At 38.2% G+C, this 19,630-nt stretch overlaps 3 protein-coding genes and 1 long non-coding RNA gene across 4 annotated transcripts; 2 read left to right on the forward strand and 2 right to left on the reverse strand.

Moving 5' to 3' along the window:
* Window positions 1-12: 12 nt before the first annotated feature.
* On the forward strand, window positions 13-6,403 carry LOC136242311 (speckle targeted PIP5K1A-regulated poly(A) polymerase-like). The gene is made up of 6 exons (XM_066033717.1): window positions 13-81; window positions 2,240-2,417; window positions 3,093-3,410; window positions 3,960-4,420; window positions 4,575-4,903; window positions 5,242-6,403. Exons 2-6 carry the CDS (start codon window positions 2,247-2,249, stop codon window positions 6,279-6,281), a joined length of 2,319 nt encoding a protein of 772 aa, XP_065889789.1. The 5' UTR covers window positions 13-81; window positions 2,240-2,246; the 3' UTR covers window positions 6,282-6,403.
* LOC136242313 (zinc finger MYND domain-containing protein 12-like) lies at window positions 6,384-9,197 on the reverse strand. Its single transcript, XM_066033719.1, has 8 exons — window positions 8,956-9,197; window positions 8,735-8,876; window positions 8,291-8,462; window positions 7,876-8,045; window positions 7,618-7,740; window positions 7,435-7,528; window positions 6,978-7,123; window positions 6,384-6,596 (listed from the first exon to the last, which is right to left on the reverse strand). The coding sequence occupies exons 1-8, from the start codon at window positions 9,057-9,059 to the stop codon at window positions 6,468-6,470; spliced, it is 1,080 nt and encodes a 359-aa protein (XP_065889791.1). The 5' UTR covers window positions 9,060-9,197; the 3' UTR covers window positions 6,384-6,467.
* On the forward strand, window positions 9,190-17,418 carry LOC136242310 (pleckstrin homology domain-containing family M member 1-like). The gene is made up of 16 exons (XM_066033716.1): window positions 9,190-9,338; window positions 10,596-10,702; window positions 10,760-10,843; window positions 11,107-11,223; window positions 11,919-12,014; window positions 12,157-12,275; window positions 12,780-13,606; window positions 13,920-14,057; window positions 14,917-15,046; window positions 15,097-15,161; window positions 15,306-15,405; window positions 16,023-16,150; window positions 16,196-16,390; window positions 16,450-16,590; window positions 16,787-16,896; window positions 17,235-17,418. Exons 1-16 carry the CDS (start codon window positions 9,279-9,281, stop codon window positions 17,281-17,283), a joined length of 2,466 nt encoding a protein of 821 aa, XP_065889788.1. The 5' UTR covers window positions 9,190-9,278; the 3' UTR covers window positions 17,284-17,418.
* Window positions 17,290-18,074, reverse strand: LOC136242315 (uncharacterized). The gene is made up of 2 exons (XR_010694513.1): window positions 17,818-18,074; window positions 17,290-17,576 (listed from the first exon to the last, which is right to left on the reverse strand). It is a non-coding gene; the product is annotated as an uncharacterized lncRNA (long non-coding RNA).
* Window positions 18,075-19,630: the final 1,556 nt, after the last annotated feature.

Genomic DNA, 19,630 nt, shown 5'->3' on the forward strand with positions numbered 1-19,630 from the left:
TTGTAGTATATTCTAATTAATGCTCGTGAGTGGGTATTAGTTCATACAGAATTACAGACTCTTGGAAGTTGTTTAAAAATTGTAAGGAGGTGTGTGTAGTGTAGTGGTAACATTTTTTTTCTTACTTGTGTGCTCATGTGTATGTTCTTTGTTTGGGGAGCATGTTTGCAGACTATGCAACCATGTCTGACAAAAATGGATGGTGTGTGTGTGTGTGTGTGTGTGTGTGTGTGTGTGTGTGTGTGTGTGTGTGTGTGTGTGTGTGTGTGTGTGTGTGTGTGTGTGTGTGTGTGTGTGTGTGTGTGTGTGTGTGTGTGTGTGTGTGTGTGTGTGTGTGTGTGTGTGTGTGTGTGTGTGTGTGTGTGTGTGTGTGTGTGTGTGTGTGTGTGTGTGTGTGTGTGTGTGTGTGTGTGTGTGTGTGTGTGTGTGTGTGTGTGTGTGTGTGTGTGTGTGTGTGTGTGTGTGTGTGTGTGTGTGTGTGTGTGTGTGTGTGTGTGTGTGTGTGTACCTTGACATTGAGTCCATTTATTATGAAACAGCAGAAATTAGGGCAACCAAACTTTATTTTCTCTTGTTGAGCAGCAAGAAGTGCTTTCTGTGTTGCAGTAATATTAGGCAATCTTCTCGGGACCAGGTGTCCTACAGACCTTCAGCACTTGTGCTGTAAAGCATTAATAAATAAACTAGTGTCCATTTGGTTCTACTTGGGGCACTTAGAGATCATGAGTTACTCTCTAGAATTCCTATGGATATAATTACATGAAAATAACAAGGAGAAAACATCCTGACCACCTGGTAGACTCTTGTAAGCGTTCGAGCGTAAATCGGATGGCTGCAGGTTCGAGGCCACCTAGGTCCAGTCATGGATTTTTCTCCTTTCTCCAACTTTTCAAACACACCCTCTGTAGCTAAAGTCTTTGAGCAGGCTGTAGGACCAGGTGTCCTATAGACCTTCAGCACTTGTGCTGTAAAGCATTAATAAATAAAATACACTTCTATTATTATGTACTCTTGGTCTTATGTAAGAGTAAGACCAAGAGTACATAGTAAGACCAAGAGTAAGACTTACTCTTGGTCTTACTCTTATGTAAGAGTAAGACCAAGAGTACATAGTAAGACCAAGAGTAAGACTTACTCTTGGTCTTACTCTTATGTAAGAGTAAGACCAAGAGTACATAGTAAGACCAAGAGTAAGACTTACTCTTGGTCTTACTCTTATGTAAGAGTAAGACCAAGAGTACATAGTAAGACCAAGAGTAAGACTTACTCTTGGTCTTACTCTTATGTAAGAGTAAGACCAAGAGTACATAGTAAGACCAAGAGTAAGACTTACTCTTGGTCTTACTCTTATGTAAGAGTAAGACCAAGAGTACATAGTAAGACCAAGAGTAAGACTTACTCTTGGTCTTACTCTTATGTAAGAGTAAGACCAAGAGTACATAATAGTCTATTATTATGTAGTCTATTATTATGTACTCTTGGTCTTACTATGGTAGGTCACTATCAGCCTTGTGCTTTATGGAATATTCTCTTCTATCAGACAATGCATTTTGAGGGGCAATATTTTCAAAGTTGAGCAATGTGAAATAGCAGATTTGCAAATGATCCCATATATGGAGGTTTAAATTTTTCAAGGATAAATTTTACGCTGTCAACCTCGAAAACCTTGAAAAAGCAAAAACAAAATTTCAATAAGTTCTCACACAAAACAGCGCTTGTAGTCATAACAACAGTGTTTACTTGGAGAACTGTGTCAGCAAATATAACATCTGTATCCAAATGGTAAGTCCCGTAAAATACAAAGGAAGACCGCAGCTAACAGTTTTTGGGAAGGAAGAAAGTATTTTGAAACCCAACTCACCCTCAAGTTTAGTTATGCAACACAATATGTAAGTATGAACAGGTTCAAGAGGTAAAACGTGCTTGCTTTACACTCTTGAACTTTACATCCACTGGAAGGATATAGAGTGGCTAAGCCTTTTGAGCACTAAGTGTGATCTCTTCTATGATATTGTAATGGGATGGGTAGGTTCACTGGGTTGAGAGTTTCTTTATATTGCAATCTACAATAATGTAATAATTATGTGTCTGGTCTGCCTATATTTTGGCTTCCTTTGCTTGTTTGAGTTGAACCACTGATCATCGCATATGTGTGATTGATAATCATTGATTGCCTGAGCATTTAATTTATAACTGCTACAAAAGTTGAAATTTTGAAAGACCTGTTGTGTATTTGTAGTTGCTGAATGGAGCCTTCAGGTGGTACCATGTCAGGTGTGGAACAAGCCAGAATACATTCCTTGCACAGTTCTGTCTATGTAAGAGGTTTTGTGAGTGGCTCAGCTACTGAAGAAGATTTGATGAAATTGTTCAGTCAGTTTGGGCCAGTCAAGAAAGTATACATTGATGCTGATAAGGTACTCAATTGCATAAGGTGTACTTTACAGTGGATGAGTGCAGTGTAATTTATTTTTGTATTTTCATGATCTGAATGAAAGTATGAATGCTTCATTTGCGATAGAGAAATTGTTCCTTTTGAAAATGAGTGACATAAAACTAAAATAGTCCATGCTTCAAAATCACACAATTTTCAGAAGATTGTTCACAACCCTGAATTTACAGTATTCCAAACACTTGGGACCATGCAACTTGAAAGTTTTCGTTAGTGAGGTGTCTTGATTTATGGAGTCTATACTAGTCTCTATATGCAAAAAAGGACCATGGACGGTTTACCTGGTTTCTGAGAAATGTGTGTACTAATATAAATAAACCATGTAATTTGGTTTATTGGTGGCCACATTTCAGGTTATCCCTTTTTAAAGGTTTCACTGTAAACATGCAGTGGATTGTATTTTTTGGTCACTCTATGTCACCTGTTTGTATAGATATATTCACAGTCAGATTTTGATCCCGCACTCTACTACAATTCTTACTTCATTTATAATGGGTGCTGTCAGATACTGTAGTTTTAATGTTGCTGCACTTTCTGACAATGCCAGTGGGTATTTTATGTGTTCATGGGTATATTATAACTGTTGCTGCATTTGAATTACAGTGTCTGGCTCTTAAGTGATATACTGTGTGTTCTTTAGGGCACATATGCCATTGTGGAGTTTATAGATGAGAATTGTGCTTTCGCAGCCTTGTCCCAGTCAAGTGGACTTACTTTACATGATAAAAGACTTGTTGTGAAGCCTCGGGAAGTCAAGTCACCTACGAAGTCTGCATCAACTAAATTTGGATCAAAGAAACCAGCCAAGCCAATCGCAAGTAAAAAGCCACTCAAAGCTCCGAGGTCAAAGATTATGATGGAGGGATCTTCATCTGCTGACCCTGATCATGGCATCCATCAAAGTGGACATTCTTTACTCAGTGATAATGTACTTAAACGGTTAAATAGTGTGAACTCAGTAAGTCCTTGAGCTGTATAAAAAAAATACATGACGGTGTATTTAAAAGTGTGAGTATTAAATTGTGTGTCACAGTGTGTGTAGTATGTATCCACATATGCCACAGTGTGCAAATACAATATAGACCTTCAGTTATCCAAACCCCATTAGTCACAAGCATAGATAGTATAGTGTTCACAGAAGTTGTGTACAATTGAAGGTCATTTATGTAGTGCTCCTTTCAAATACTCTAATAGAACATACACCTATGCACAATGCTTTACTTGAGCAGTATATTGTGAGTGCATATTATAGAGGTCTAACTGTATTCACAATACAGTAGATCCTTGTTATCTGAAATCGAAGCAGACCCGAACACTTGTGCGCAGTTCAATCTTTAATTGTTCAAATAGTACAGAGCTCATTCACTTATATACAGAGCTCTGTTCAACTACTCTATGGAATGTACACCTGTAAAGAGTCAAGGTTCTACTGTAGTGTGTGTACATGGTGTATTGTGTATGTTGTCTGTATTTTCTGTTCTTGTAATTGTATATGTGTACATTTTAGGTTGATGATAAAATTAAGGTGTTTAGTGAAGCAACTCACTTGTCACCTGATGGTGTGGCACAGTCTCTTTCAATTTGTAACATGGTGGAACAAGCTTGTAAACTGGTTGTACCTGGTTGTAAGGTTATCCCTTATGGTTCACTGATCACAAGATTTGGGTCTCACAAATCTGACCTGGATATGTGCCTATTGACAAAATTTACAAAGGAAGACGAAAAACTTCTTTCCTTGAAATACTTAAATTTTGTAAACAATGATAACCAGTGTGCTAAATTAGTTGAGCATGTTGTGATGTCACAGTCTGCATCAGCTGACTTGGATTTGCAGTTATTAGCCTCAACCGTCAGTATGAAACTACCAGGTGCCATGAGGGTCAGACATATCAGAACAGCCAAGTGCCCAGTTATAAAGTTTTACTATGCTCCAGCTGAGAAAGAATGTGATGTGACCATCGACAACAGGTACAGTGAAAAACTGTCAAATCAGTCCACTGTGTAAACTAGGTCATTGTAATAATCCCCAATTGTGTCATTTGTGTACAAAGTTTAGTTTCCAGAAGGTGTGATTCTGAGGTTCCCATTAATGATAGTGCGTATCTTGTAATTCATTCTATAGGTTGGCTCTTTGTAATAGTCTACTGCTCAAGAATTATTCTCTGTTTGACAACAGACTGGTTCCGTTAGTATCCTCATTCTGTGCAATGATAAGGGCTACCGGTATTGGTGGCAGAATGTTCAACAGTTATTCCATAGCTCTTATGGTCATCTATGCTTTACAGCATTGTAGCCCCCCAGTACTACCTTGCCTACAAGATATTGGAGATTGGCCACTGCTGCCTGATACTGCTAGTGAGATGGTTGGACCTTATGGATTAGTTCAAGGATGGCCATTCAGTTTCTGCTCTGTTGACAGTCTATCTCCCAGCAGTAATAAAATGGGTTTAGGTAAATTGTGTGTGTGTTTTGCTAGGTTTTGCAGAGTTTGACTTGTTGTTAGTCATGTTTCATGTAGTAGAAACAACAAACAGTTACACTACTGACCAGGAATTTTTGAAAGTGTATTTTAAAAGTTGAAATGTGTGGAATGGATAGACATTCAACGTTTATCGCTAGAAAGTTTCAAAAATTAAAATTCTGTTGGACTCTATAATTGTGTGCTATTCCCAAAATTAGTTAATGGGTGCCCTACTGTTTGTTCTATTAGAGTAGTTTAGTAAATGTTTTACAGACTGTACATATGGATTTAGGTGCTTCGTTGTTATTACTGCATTCTCCTAACACAGGCATACTACTGAAGCACATAGTTGATTTCTATTCTTCCAGTTTTGACTTCAAGAGTCATGTTGTTGCGATACACACTAGAGAGATACTAGATATCAAGAGAGCCATTGAAATATCAAAACCACACATCAATGATTCCTCTCGAACATTCAAAGTAGGCCCTTTGTGCATACAAGACCCTATTGAACTCAGTCACAATGTCTCACAAAACCTAATGGTTCCACCTTTCACCAGCCTACAACAGAAGTTCTCCTCTGCTTCATGTCTTCTTCATTCAATGTTATCATCAGCGAGTAATAGTGTTGATATTAATGTGGAATTCCTTCAGTTGTTTAGATCCACCAAGCCGGTATCCAAAAAGATTCACATTTATTCAATAGATTTACAATCTGAACAAGTTGCTGCCATCAACCATAATACTCCTGCTCAATTGCCACTTGAGAACAAAGCTGTTAAATCAATTGTGGCAATACTTGAAAATGAATTAGCTTTTGAGTGCACCTGTGTTTCTGAGAGTGAAGTAGAAAGCTTACCAATAGTTGCAAATGGTGATAACTTGGTCACTGATGTGATGCAGCCTTCTAGTGAGACACAACCAGAGGTGCAACGAACAAGATTAAAACGGCCACTGTGTGATGAAGACTTGGTGATAGTAGCTGCCAAGAGACCACGATTGGATGATTCCATCAGCTCAGATGATTCAAACAAGTCATTCCTTTCTGCATATGAAGCACACATTTCATCTCAATACTTGTGCAAGTCCACTAGCAATACATGGACGAACCGGAGGAAGATGCGCAGAAAAGCCGTTGCTATGGAGTGCAGTACTATTCAGGTGGATTACTCGTATGAGCCAGTAGAGTTTACAGTGACTGTGTTGACTGATGTGCCTTCACTGAGTGACTCAGGGATGGTGGCTAGAGTTCTACTTGTGCCGGCCCAGTCTACTACTGTTAAATACTTTCAGACTTTCTTTGCCTTCTTCAAGAAACACCTTCTCCACTACTCCATTGAACAAGGAATTGACCTGCTACAATTGTAACACTTGTCACATACACCACACATGCATGCACATACTTAAACCATTTTTATGCATAAATTGAGTACAGCACAGGTATTGTATCTTACCCAACCAGTAAAAAACTTGGCATGTACCCATATTAATCACTAGCAATAACAACACACATCAATTGTATACAATATTTAGTACAACAATATAATACAGTGGTTACTGATGGTTAGTGGCAAGGTGAACTTTACTCAATTGCATTAGTTCTTCAAGTCCAGATATCAAATCTTGTGAAACATTAGTAGTTTGTTGGGACAAGTCTAAAGCTTTTTGTACATAATCATATGCCTGTAGGAACAGAGAAACATAACACCATTACTTGCTGTAGTAGAAGTAATAATTGGGAGGGGGCTGACATATGTAGTAACAATGACAATTGTAGTTATTGTACACGTGTAAAGTTTAAAAAATTGCTACGGACATATTAGTTTAGATACTGTACTTAAACTCAAATAGAACACACAACCCTACTTGGTGCTTTTATGGGATACATACACAATTGCAATTAGACTATACTATTTTGCATAAATTTCAACTAAAATGCAATGAGTATAATAGTTAATTGTCATAAAAGTATAACTTGAAAAATTAGATCCTAATGGAAGGCATACTCCTCAATCACACTCTGACATTTGTACTTATACAGTACACACAAACACATTTCCTTACCTTATGAAAATCTTGGAGCACATAGTGTAACATTGCTAGAGTGTGATAGACCTTGTTCACCACTGGTGGTAGAGTCTTAGTGTGTTGTTCCCTTAGTTCACGTATCCTGTGTAGCATGTGTAGTGCCTCAGCCTTGCCAGCAGCATCTAATACAACCAATTCACACAGTAGAAAGTTGGGCACTTGAAAATGAGGAAACCTGCATACCTAATTAGTTCCTAAAGTGGCCCTTTAGTACATGTATTAAAATTAGGTTATCTGTGACTCTGTGTGTATTACACCAATACAATACATTTATGTTACACATTCTTTTTAAAAACTGGATAACTACGGGTATGCATTTTTTTCTCTAGAGTATCTTTTTTTTCCATCTTTTTAAAAACTGAAAGTTTTCAATCATTAACAATACTCCGGCCCAAATGGTATTGCAGTGTTAGGTGATTCTGGAAATTCATACCTAGTCCATGGAGTTCTGACTTCTGTTGTGAAGGTGTGGGAGTGGCAGTGGAATATATGATGTCATGTAGATACGAGTTCCATACCTGAATTACCTGTAGAAATATTCGCATGAAAGTAAACACTTAACAGTGTGTTTGAAATATTACTATAATATTATAGTTGTGATCTTATCAGACATTACCTGATCATGTAGGGAGAGGGTAACATCAGGCTTGTTTTCTGATAAGAACACATTCCCTAAATGGAAATATCCTCCTACGGTTTTTCTGTGATGTGGTCCATAGGCCAAAGAAGAATGATAAATCTATAACAAAAACAATACAACGCACATAAATGTGCATACAATTGCAAAAAAATTTAAGTGATTAATATTTAGAAATAGACCAGTTAGCAGATTGATAACAAGTATAATTATCAATGTAGCTACTGTAGTACTCACATCTTCAGCGAAATGTTTTTTCGACCCTTGACCATCTCCTTGTGCCATGAACAACAGTCCCAGGTCCCTGTGTAGTCTTGACTTGATGCTGGGAGCACAATCCGATGTCTGCAGTACCACCCACTGAGCTTGTGATAGATACTGTTCTGCATCTTTTAACTGACCCAAACCTTTTGAACAATTCAATAAATGCAATTAGTATGACCATTCAGTAATGTACATGTGTAGCTGTTTAATAGAAGTTAATTACGAAACTCAAAAAAAAGGTCATTATGCGCATCTACACAACAAGACAATATTATTTTCTTATTCCCCAAGCCTTTAATCTGTTAGTTAGGAAGTGGACTGCAGTGTGTGTTAAGTGTATAGCTAGTATACAATCTCGTCCGGTGTTTTTACAGTACATATAGCATACCTATGTTAGCTTCAGCTAAAGCAAAGTAAGCTGGTGTGCTGTCGATGCTACCATTTCCATACAAGTCTGTTGATATCTTCAGTGCTTGCAAAGCCGAGGGTGCAGCATGATCATGTCTTCCTTCGTGTAATAACTTGGTGCTGTGATTGAGGGTGATGTCTAGAATATCTTTCTGTTAGAATGAGTAACAAGTGTAATACATCATTACAGCTTCAATGCATCATCAAAATTCTATGGCCAGAGTATATAGCCAATGAATGGTAAGGCGTCTGAATTTCTTGAAACTAGTACTAATGAATGGAAAAGCTATTCAACAGGTACTGTACACATAGGTTCTTTTTCAGTGAGAGCCTTTAAATCAAACTGAAACCATGACATGTGAGGTGACATATCACAACTGAACATGTACACGTCTCTCGATGTATAAATACACTCTGGACTAACTCTGATTTTTTGTTGTTCATGTTTCATCTGAAGCCTCTCTTCACTGCTGTTGGCATGAGGTAGTGGCTTCCTTGCATGTGCAAGAAGATGACACACTAAATGATGAATGGCCTCTAAATCATGCTGCTGATGCTCATAGTTGCTACAATATCAAAGAACAATAAAGAAGCGGATTAATGCATTACTCAAAGATTAGCTCCAGCACCCCCCACAGTACGTACCAGTAGTACGCTGCACGACAGTTGGTGCACTGGACGTAGGCTGGTTTAGGACACAGCTCGCAGAAGATTTTAACACCCTTCGGATTGGCTAATGGATTAAGCATCTTTTCAAATCAGACGACCACCATATTACCAGTTCTTAGTGTCGTTTCGATACCCGACCAATAAGATTGTGTTTGCCCTCGACAAACGGTAAAAAAGTACTGGTTTCTAAGCAACCAAGTCAACAGTCACGTGAATTGTGTTTTATTTAATGCACACTAAAGATGTGTATTATTTGGGCGTCCGGTGTCTTCGTTGTGTTATGAATTGTATAATTGACCATGGAACAACAGAGATTGAAGGAATGGTTGTTGAAGGGTGTTTCTAAGGCGACCAAAGAGGTAACACGAAAACTACCTGTAAATGAGATGATTTTTGTTTGTGTGTGTGGTTGTATGGCTTGGGACATAGAGCAGTAACACTGGCCACGAGACACTTACTTGAAACGCACGCCATGTCGTAAACACTTGTTGGTGGTTTTCGTACTGTTCAGTTGTAGTTTTTCTGCAGCTTTTTGCTCTCGTTTTCACCACCACATTGTGTTTGTTAGACTATTCTGTAATAGTGCTGGTGCAATGAGCCATTGTTAGTGTGTGTGGCATGGTGCTCCTGTGTAGAAATAGAAAGTCGATAATGTATTGGTGGAACCTCATTGGTCACGTGTGAGGTCATCAATAACACCTTTCTATGTCAGAGACCTACAGTCAATTTTGGATTGCTTGTGAATGCAATTCAACAATTTGCACATACAATATTGCACACATCAGCTGTTTCTTTACAACCAAGCTCCTTGTAATAATGTAACCAACTTTCCACCTTTGTTAGACAATGCTAGGGGCATATTGAGCTAATTTAAACCTGCATGTAACTATATATACGTTCGCGAATCATGCATGGAAATTGTTCAATTGCATTTTGCAAGCAACCTGAAATCGACTGTTTTGAGTACCTTAGCTAGTCACTAGCTTCATAAGTTTCTGAATAGTTGCATTCAGCCAACAATAATACAAAAGGTCTTTGACGCAGCAAGGAATGTGGTGATGTAGGTGCACATGAGAAACTGCTTATTAGGCCTAATAATGAAGTGGGTATTAGTCACTTGTTTACCAATAGCAGGCAAAATCACAATGCAGTACTGGGTTTGTTTATGTTTCAATTTAACTGTTTTCATTTCAAGCATGTGTTTGCAGTGTTAAACTTTCATTACATGTATTGTCCTTATGGGTATCATGCATGATTTAGTGACCAGGTGCTCTTGCATTCCCGGATTGCATCCTACCATTTTGTTCTACGACCTAACATAGATAATGTGAACACTTACTGAGAGCAGCAGTTTGGGTACTCTGGACGAATGCTCTGAACAAACACCGCCTATGCTGCTTTTGTGTGCAAAAATACAGCACTCAGGGTGTCTCGAGACTAATACAACACTTGGTGCTCCATCTCGTGCTATATTAGCCTCACAACACACTCACCCCGTGCTGTATTTTCTGTACACACAAGCAGTGATGTTTTTACTATAGTATATAGTCATGTATGTCAGCACTGTATCATCTGTACTAGAAACTGCTGTGATTTTGAACATTTTAAAACCACAGGTTCAGTTTTTGTATGCTCAAGAGAAAAAGCCTATCAAGGAATGCCGAGCTAGTCGCCATCTTTGTGCCACATTTGAGAACATCCTTCGTAATGGATTACGTGCCAGGTGAGTGACTACAAGCTCTTGAGACTCCTAACTATTGAGTCTTGTTTGCTTGTTTAGGTTATTAGGATTCAGGCACAAGAACTCTTTTTGGCCTCTCTTACTGAAGATTTCACGGAAGCAAGCCATTAAATACATTTCAAAGTATGTACTATAAATGTGTGTGGTGAAACCTCTTACAAAGAGATTCACTTCCACTCATGGAATTTAATAAGGTTGTGAAGCACACCTTGTTTATTTGGTGTAGACGTGGCCTTGTTAGGGAGATACCTGTATTAAAGGGTCACACCAGGGATAAAGTATGTCTTTTTAATGAGGTTATGAGGCATACCTTGGAGGTCTTAAGAAGTGGCCACTCTGTGAAGTATTGCTTCATTCACATGTATTCATCCTGTGAACTATTGTAGTCTACAACATGCTCAGAGTGAGATGGGTCGCTGTCGTGCTTGGATCAGGCTAGCAGTCAATGAGTGTGCACTAGAGAACTACATCAATGTTCTATGTCAGGATGAGTCCCTACTGAGGTACAGTACATATATGTGTACAACTACAGTATCAGTGTGTTCATATATACGTCATAAATTCTTTTCCACTATTCTACTATGCGGTTATGTATGAAGCATTTTAAATATACAAGTATAATAGATATTTTACATATCATAGAAAGAAAAAAAAGAAATGAAATAATGAAGGTAATTTTTCCTCACACTTGTTTTTATGACTGGTTATAACCAATGCATACTGTATCAAAGGAAAGAATGGACACGCTATAAAAATCAATTGAGCGACTGAATGTGTGCCCCGACTATCAATTACTGAAAAGTGAAGTGGCCATTCCACTTTGTTTACAGCTATGTTCCACCTGTTATACAACAGAAGAGCAGTATGAGATGTGCCTCTGCAATCAATTGCTGAAAAGAGAAGTGACTATTCTGCTTTGTTTGCAGCTACGTTCTACCCATTATACAGCATTACTAATGAAGAACAGTATAAGAAGTGCCTCAATCCGCTGACTTTCTGTATCATTGAAGTAATCATGCATTGCCGTGAATCAACAAGAGCAGTATAGTCCTTCCCCTAAATAATTTGCCAAGTATCCCCTTAGCAGTGTTCTCTGGGCAATAATACTTTGTAGGCACTGCTATCAAATATACGTATGCTTTTTAAAAATGATGTACGTATGATTCATGTGTGTAAATGTGTATGTGTATTCATACAGCCAGTATTATGAACCACATGCCTTCTTGAGAAACCAAGAAATGAGGGAGGCATTAAAGTATCTACTAACCGGGTTGTCAGAGCTCAATTTTGACATGTACGTGTAGTGTCTTGTACGTATGTTCTGTGTATGCATGTGTATTATTCTAAGTCAATAATTGTGACTTTGGTATGAAAAAAAAGTTATGCATTGTACAAAGCAACCAATTTATGATTTTCTCTGTCATTTATTTTTCTAGTGACGTGGATACAGTTAGTTTGGAGTTTGAGGCTCCTCCTGAAGCGTTACAAGCATCACATCTACGTATGAGACCTGTGAAAGAGACAGAAGAAAAGCACAGAAGAAAACGGAGGAAAGGTACTACACACATGCACACATTGATGCATGTGCATACATGAGTACTTATGAATACATGTACACTTGAGTTTATTCACTGTAGATGTATTCATACTATGCACTGGGATTGAGTGATGCATGTACTATAAATGCACTAACACTAACTGGTTATATGTATCAATTTGAAGAGTATCCACGAATTTTGTAATCTAGTTTTGTTTATATTCCAAACTCTCAAAGTTGTGCAATATATGTATGTATCCCTTGAAGTGATTTATCAGTAGTTTCTATTAAAAACCATGTTACATTGTAAGTTACTACATTGCAATGTTTTTGTACATGTAACGTATGCACAATTGATGTTTAGAAACTTTATTACTAAGGCTACCTATTAGAAATACTAGCTTTAAAAGCTCTACAAGGGGATAGTCACTGGGTGCTGTTTTACTATTGTGAAATATCCAATCATATACACTCTTACACACATTGTACTCAGACACCATGTACACACATACATACAATTAGGTCCTAAGAAGACTGAGGCTGTGGCTACTGGTGAAGATCAGGAAGAGTCGACAGTCAGTACGGATAGTTACACAGACAGCGAGGGCAGCAGTGACGACGGTAACATTACGGATGACGAAGGAACTACCACGACCACCACAACTACAACCACCACTGGGACACTAGGCAGTAGTGAATATAGTCCAAAAGATAGCAGGCAGTTATCCGGTGAACAGCTGCCAGAGGCATCACCTAAACAGTGCGACGTCGGTTCAGTTGTTGTTGAAGATATTCCTGTTAGTGAGCACATGACATCATCAAATCAGTCTGGTGGACAGATCGATACTCTGTGTCACAATCTTGAGGAAGTGCTACCTCCGTCTAGTGATGACCAAATTGTTAACTATTTTGAGAACACAGAACTTGACACTGAGCAGTCGGTTTTGTCCACACTTGGCAAGAAACCATTGTCTCCTGTGCTTGAGGCAGACAGCAACCTGGCTACCAGTCACGTGGACACTGAAACAGTTGCTGTAGAGACAGGCAGTGTTGAGGACAGTGACCAACGCCATTCTGTATCATCATCTGACATTATAATCGATAAAGTCATCGAAGAGATATTAGGTGATAAGGGCACAGTTATTCTGGAGGAAAATGTTGACACTTTTCCTACTGGAGAGATGACACACATTAATGAGGACACTTTTGTGACGCTCGAAGATAAATTTGAAATGGATTTGCAGAATGAGGAGGAACCTGTAGGCATTGAAACTGAAGTGGTGACCAGTGAAGAAGAGAAAAACAAGCTAGAGCTGTCAGATTTTATTGAAGAACACTATTCAAAAGAGGTATAGAATGCAGCACTCTTCCTTAGTGGGTCACTTATGGCACCAAAAAATGTGGCCCTAAATAACAAAGTGGTCTTAGGTCATGAAGTACACCTTTGGGACCTACTTGACATGATCATTATAATGAGGTGTTACCTGTCTAAAGCAGGTATGTACTTTAAGACCAAGAATTTATATATTTTTTTGTCCTGATGGAGAACCTTTCTATTTCGTTCTTGATTTAGAAAGTTTGCTAAAAACAGTTCCACTGAAGGTGACCCCTATGTCAAGTATCAGCTTATATTTTTATACATCTGTAATTGTAAATTTACAGGCCACATATGGTGAGCTGTTGAAGAAAATTCAGTCAGTGAAGGAACAGCTATCGAAATCCCTTTCTGATACCAGCAAGCATAAGTCCCTCCAAATAGAACTGTTACGACTAAATACTATGCTAGAGCAGCTACAAGAGGTATGTATGAGAAGAGGTATGTATGAGATTTGGGATTGTTAAAAATGTGAAGATGTAGAGTAGTATGTATGTGACATTAAATTTTAACTGTAATGTGTGACCAAGTAGTTCATAATATTTTTATATTAGGTGATATGGAAGGAATTTTACAGAATAGATGTGCAGTAGGACCTCCATTTTCTGAACACCTGTGTGCCAGTTCAATCATAAAAGTGTTTGGATAAATGAAGCCCATACAGAGTTGTGTTCAACTACTCTAATGGAATGTACACTTACTCTAATAGAACGTTCACCTAATAGCGAAATACTTTAATAGAGCAGTCACTTATACTGTTCAGATAATCGAGATTTGGATAATTGAGGTCCTATTGTACAATGTATGTGCGTGCATGTGATGTGCGTGCATGTGTGGAGGCAGCATAGCCAAGTAGCTAGACCATTACCTGATAATCGAAAGGTTCCAGGTTTGATTCCTGATTATGTCAATTTGGTGGTGTTGCTGTTTCCTTGAGCAAGAAACTTTACTCACATTGTTCCAGTCTATCCAGCTGTGTAATGGGAACCTGGTGGCATGGTGTCAACTGGGAAGCAGTCCACTCAGCTGTAATACCAATGGGTACCTGGGGAACCAAATGCCCAACTGTCCTTGTCTCACTTTGCAGTGTTGAGGTCATTGCCCTCTTCATGAGACTGGGCACGAGGATTTACCTGCACAAGACTCGAGTGCCTGAGTAGTACGCAGGCATCCCAGTGCTGTTTTGTTGGGTGGAAATACACACGGATTTGCTTTTCTTTTCTTTTTTTCTGTGTGTATATGTGTGCAAGTGGCAAGTGCGCTTATGTATTTATTTTACGTTAGGCCTCAAAGTGTGAAGTTGTGTTTGGTCACAAGTTGATAAAAGAGAGAGGACCATCTCTAAAGAGCTGGTCTTGCGATGCTTGTGGTCACAAGTCTCGCAGTCTCATAAAGCCACACTACATATGCCAAGGTATGTATTACTATTGGTAGAATGTGTATTCAACATTCTGTCATTAATAGAATGTGGGTATACCTGCCACATGCGGTGTATTCCACTTATCGGGAGTATTTGTATCTCTTCAAAGGTAAGCACATAATGTACTGTATACTGCACATGTGTGCTTACTGTAATTATTGGCTAAATCAGTTGATGCAGACACTTTAGTACATATATTTAAAGAAGCTTTATATCGACCTCATTTGTAAGCATGTACTCAATGTTGTTACAGGTTGGGAACAATCTCAAGTTGATATTGAATATCTGTCCTGAGAAGAGTTTGACCGAACAGCAGTTTCGGTGTCAAAGCTGTAACAAGGCTATCAGTTATGGTAAGCATACAGTGTATATACTCCAATTCCAACATGGCTTACAAACCAGTGCACTGTGTGAGCATTTCATGCTTTACTTTGTGTATTGACCACTTTTTCCAATCCCTTCAGCCATGGGACAAACACCATTCAACATGTACTGTAATTGTAAATATTAAACTTCTTGTTTTGGCACAGACATGAATCTACACACCAGTGTCATGGTGCACATATCAAAGTTTTTTTTTATAAATGTATTATTATTAAAGCTCTCTCTCTCACACACACACACACACACACACACACACACACACACACACACACACACACACACACACACACACACACACACACACACACACACACACACACACACACACACACACACACACACACACACACACACACACACACACACACACACACACACACACACACACACACACACACACACACACACACACACACACACACACACACACACACACACACACACACACACACACACACACACACACACACACACACACACACACACACACACACACACACACACACACACACACACACACACACACACACACACACACACACACACACTTACACACTTACACACACACAAATTTGTCATCTTCCAGGTACTACTAACATGGAGCCACAATTGTGTGACTATACTGGATCATACCACTGCTCCGAGTGTCATCATAATCAGACCCACATGATCCCCGCAAGAATTGTCCACAACTGGGACTTCACCGAACATAAAGTAAATTAGGTTTACTCTTGCTTTACTTTTATGTATTGTATTTAGGTGTGTTGTAACTGCTTTGAAAGATTACAAGTTCTATCTGTGCGACCGTTGCTGCAACTTCATCAAGCCAGTCCAGATTTGTACAATTATGTGCAGGACTTGGAGCAAATGGAACAGCTTAGAAAAGATTTCATCATAATGAAAAACTTTTTTGTAGACTGTCTCATGGCTAAAGAACAAAAACTACTTCAAAAGGTAAGTAGTAAATTTTACAATTGTATTGATACCAGTCAGTTTGTATCATGTTCATACAGTTAGATCAGTGGCCTCACTTCAAGGAGAGTGTTAAACTGTTTAGCATTGCCGACCTTTATAATATTGCCACTGGTGACTTGATGGTGCAACTGAAAGAAATTCATGAGATCTACTGTAACCATATCACCATGACATGTCATGTACGTGCCATTTATTACACAATTTATGCTTTGATGTGCCATGTGGATACAGTATGTGCTAACTGTAGAGGTGGTATATTTTAAATGTCTGGTGTTGGGAATGAAAAATGTTTTGTTTTAGAGCATTGGCTGTGGGTACAAGTGGCATGAATGCAGGGTCTGTTACAATTTTCATGTTCTTTTTTCTTTTACACAGATTTGTCGCAGTCGTGGAATCACTTGTATTTTGTGCCGTGCACCAGAAATGCTCTATCCTTTTGGAGAGCATGTGTCTGTCTGCCCTCAATGCTCCTTAACATTCCACAGGTTGGTGGTTACCAGTTGTGGACCTTAATAAAATACGTAGTGTTGTATTCACTTGTATTATGTGCGAAGTATCTTTGACAATAAGTAGCGGTTTTCAGTTACCTTAGTAGCAAATTGGGCCTGGTCACCCACTGCTTCTTGATAAGCGTTATTTTGAAATAGTAACACTAGTACAATAACATTATCTAGTTATCCATGAAATTTGTTTTCACATGTATTTCGATGTTTGTATGATTTTTAAATTCATATAGTTTATGTTAGGCTGTTTGTGGTAATTCAACGATTGTTGTGTTACATTATCCAATGGTACTTTGGTACAATAATTTCTCATTTTGTAGATCATGTTATGAAGCTTCCCAGTGTCCACAGTGTGCAGAGAAATCCTGACTGAAATAGAGCTATCAAAATTTTATTATTATATTTCAAAATTTATTTATATACAAACTACACATCTATTGGTATTTACAGTTTCAGTTATATGTGTGTGTGTGTGCTATGTTTTCATTGTATACTGTTGATTAGTATCTGTGAAGAGGACTGTATTAGGCCCCTTGGTAAAACTATAGTTCATGAATTGTTATGTAGTATTCTATTGGTCGTCTCAGATCATATGTGGAACATCAACTTAACACGCACTTCAAGCTCCATTCAGATCACACTATATCAACAGTTGTCTAATGCTTTTTGGTATCAAAATTCAGGTAAATACAATAAAACAAACAAAATAGTTGATCATTTAAATCTATGTAATAGTTAGACTTCAGACCACAGGGGTCTAAGTAATTTAGTAACCCGATGGCCCTGTGTCGTGGCGCCTGAGCGAAGCGAAGGCGCTACTACAGGGCCTGAGGGTTACTAAATTACTTAGACCCCTGTGGTCTGAAGTCTAAGTTATTTAGACCCTTTATGTAGTTGTTGTACCTTAATATTGTTGACAGCTGCTTGTGACAGAGAAATGTAGCGTTCATAAGTAGAAACAAGCCATTACTCCACCCGTAACAACAGTTACGGGTTTAAAATTAATTTTCAGGTGGCGATGCGTTGCCAACGCTACCAGTCCGGGTGCGCGTAATAAACATGAAAAGGGTCTAAGTAAACATGAAAGGGTCTAAGTAAACATGAAAAGGGTCTAAGTAACTTAGACACCTCCAAAATCCACCAAATTCACCACAAAAAGGGTCTAAGTTGAAACTTTGGGGGGGGGAACCCTCCATGGCCAGTTAAAGCTTATATGTGGAATGGTACATGGTAGAAGGGAACTGAAAATGGACTTGCCTCCTTTAGATTGTGTCTCCATAACTGATGGGACCCCAAGGAAATACCTTTGTCTCATCAAGAGAATATTATATACTCTTGCTTTCATGTAAAGGGCATGGTGAAAAGACTAATAAAGCCATGTATTTGCTCCGTTTTCAGTTTCTTGGTTGATCACTGCTATCGCTTATCACTATACTGTGCAGTCTGAGAGACTGTTCGACATTGATCTTATTCCATACTACCCTGATCAGGGTGGAGATGCATGCTCTAATGAAAACAGTTGCTGCATGTTCTGAAACTGGGAGATACCTCTAAACACCAGGATGAATCATTGAGGCAAGAACTTGTAGAGACAGAGTGAATGTGTTAATTATACTCTAGATACAGTACCTACTTGATATGATGATGACCGCTGAAAATGACTTCTGTAAGGTGTATATCTATATATTTTTGGCTAGTTGCAGTGTGTTGATGTCTTAGTAACTTTACATGGCAGTATGATCATTTGAGTAGTCTCCAAATGCAATACCAAAGTAAAATCACAGTAGAACATTTTAAGTTACACAACTTTTAGTTTAGAAAAGCAATTAATGGTTACACTTACAAATAGGAAGTCTGTCTAACCATCATAGCTTAAACAATTTGTGGTTTCAAAATTATTTCTCGGAATAATAGCTGTCAAACCAGCTAGATTATGAAGATCTAATAAAACAGTCAGGTGCATGTAAGATTGTAATGAATAATGAACACATTGGTTTAGGCTAACTTTCTGATCTGAAACATTTAAATCAACAATAAGTGGCCTAATGCAGAAAGTTCTAGATATTAATGTTTTAATTACTTAAATCTCAGTATCATAAGAGAACACAATCACATGATTTTGTAATAATCATGCATTAACATTTGTAAAATGATTTCTCAACTTGCATAATTTATAACTTTTTAAATCTTGTATGATTGTGGTTTGTTATAATTATTGATCTGTATCAAGAGTTTAGGAATCATATAACTAGGCTGTTTGGTGTGGCCACTGAGAAAAGCATAATAAAATTTCAATGGAAAAATTGTAAACTATATATCAATAGCCAAGTTGAACAAGAATCATGGCAATTGCTGTGCGGCTTCCAGCTCCTAGTAGCAGCACACACATATTAAACATTTAACATATACACACTTTCCCGAGGGCTGCAGGCCCAAGGGCAAGTGTGTATATATCAGACAAAGCATGAGTGACCGTGTATAACTAATAGGCTCTACTTTGACACACTCAGCCATTGCACACCAAATAGGTTTTTGACAGTATCTTCTCTTATATAGGAAACCAAGTAAGCTGTGATTGTGGGATTGAATTTTGATGTGATTGTGGGATGGAATTTTAGTGCACCAACAGTAGTTTTATGGTTATTATTGTAAATACAGTAATAAAGTGATTTAATTATTTGATCAACACCTACATTACCAATATACATAACAGCAT

The sequence above is a fragment of the Dysidea avara genome, chromosome 13 (genome assembly GCF_963678975.1).
Source record: "Dysidea avara chromosome 13, odDysAvar1.4, whole genome shotgun sequence".
Lineage (NCBI taxonomy): Eukaryota > Metazoa > Porifera > Demospongiae > Dictyoceratida > Dysideidae > Dysidea > Dysidea avara.

Bases quoted from the DNA above. Each gene is read 5' to 3' on its own strand.
- LOC136242313 (XM_066033719.1), bottom strand. From the start codon at position 9,059: ATGCTTAATCCATTAGCCAATCCGAAGGGTGTTAAAATCTTCTGCGAG. The intron at 7,529-7,617 runs GTAATGTCTGAT...ATATTTCTACAG, and splicing joins CCCTCTCCCTACATGATCAG to GTAATTCAGGTATGGAACTC. The intron at 6,597-6,977 runs GTAAGGAAATGT...CTGTTCCTACAG, and splicing joins TGCTCCAAGATTTTCATAAG to GCATATGATTATGTACAAAA.
- LOC136242311 (XM_066033717.1), top strand. From the start codon at position 2,247: ATGGAGCCTTCAGGTGGTACCATGTCAGGTGTGGAACAAGCCAGAATA. The intron at 2,418-3,092 runs GTACTCAATTGC...TGTGTTCTTTAG, and splicing joins TATACATTGATGCTGATAAG to GGCACATATGCCATTGTGGA. The intron at 3,411-3,959 runs GTAAGTCCTTGA...TGTACATTTTAG, and splicing joins GGTTAAATAGTGTGAACTCA to GTTGATGATAAAATTAAGGT.
- LOC136242310 (XM_066033716.1), top strand. From the start codon at position 9,279: ATGGAACAACAGAGATTGAAGGAATGGTTGTTGAAGGGTGTTTCTAAG. The intron at 12,276-12,779 runs GTACTACACACA...ACATACAATTAG, and splicing joins CAGAAGAAAACGGAGGAAAG to GTCCTAAGAAGACTGAGGCT. The intron at 13,607-13,919 runs GTATAGAATGCA...GTAAATTTACAG, and splicing joins AAGAACACTATTCAAAAGAG to GCCACATATGGTGAGCTGTT.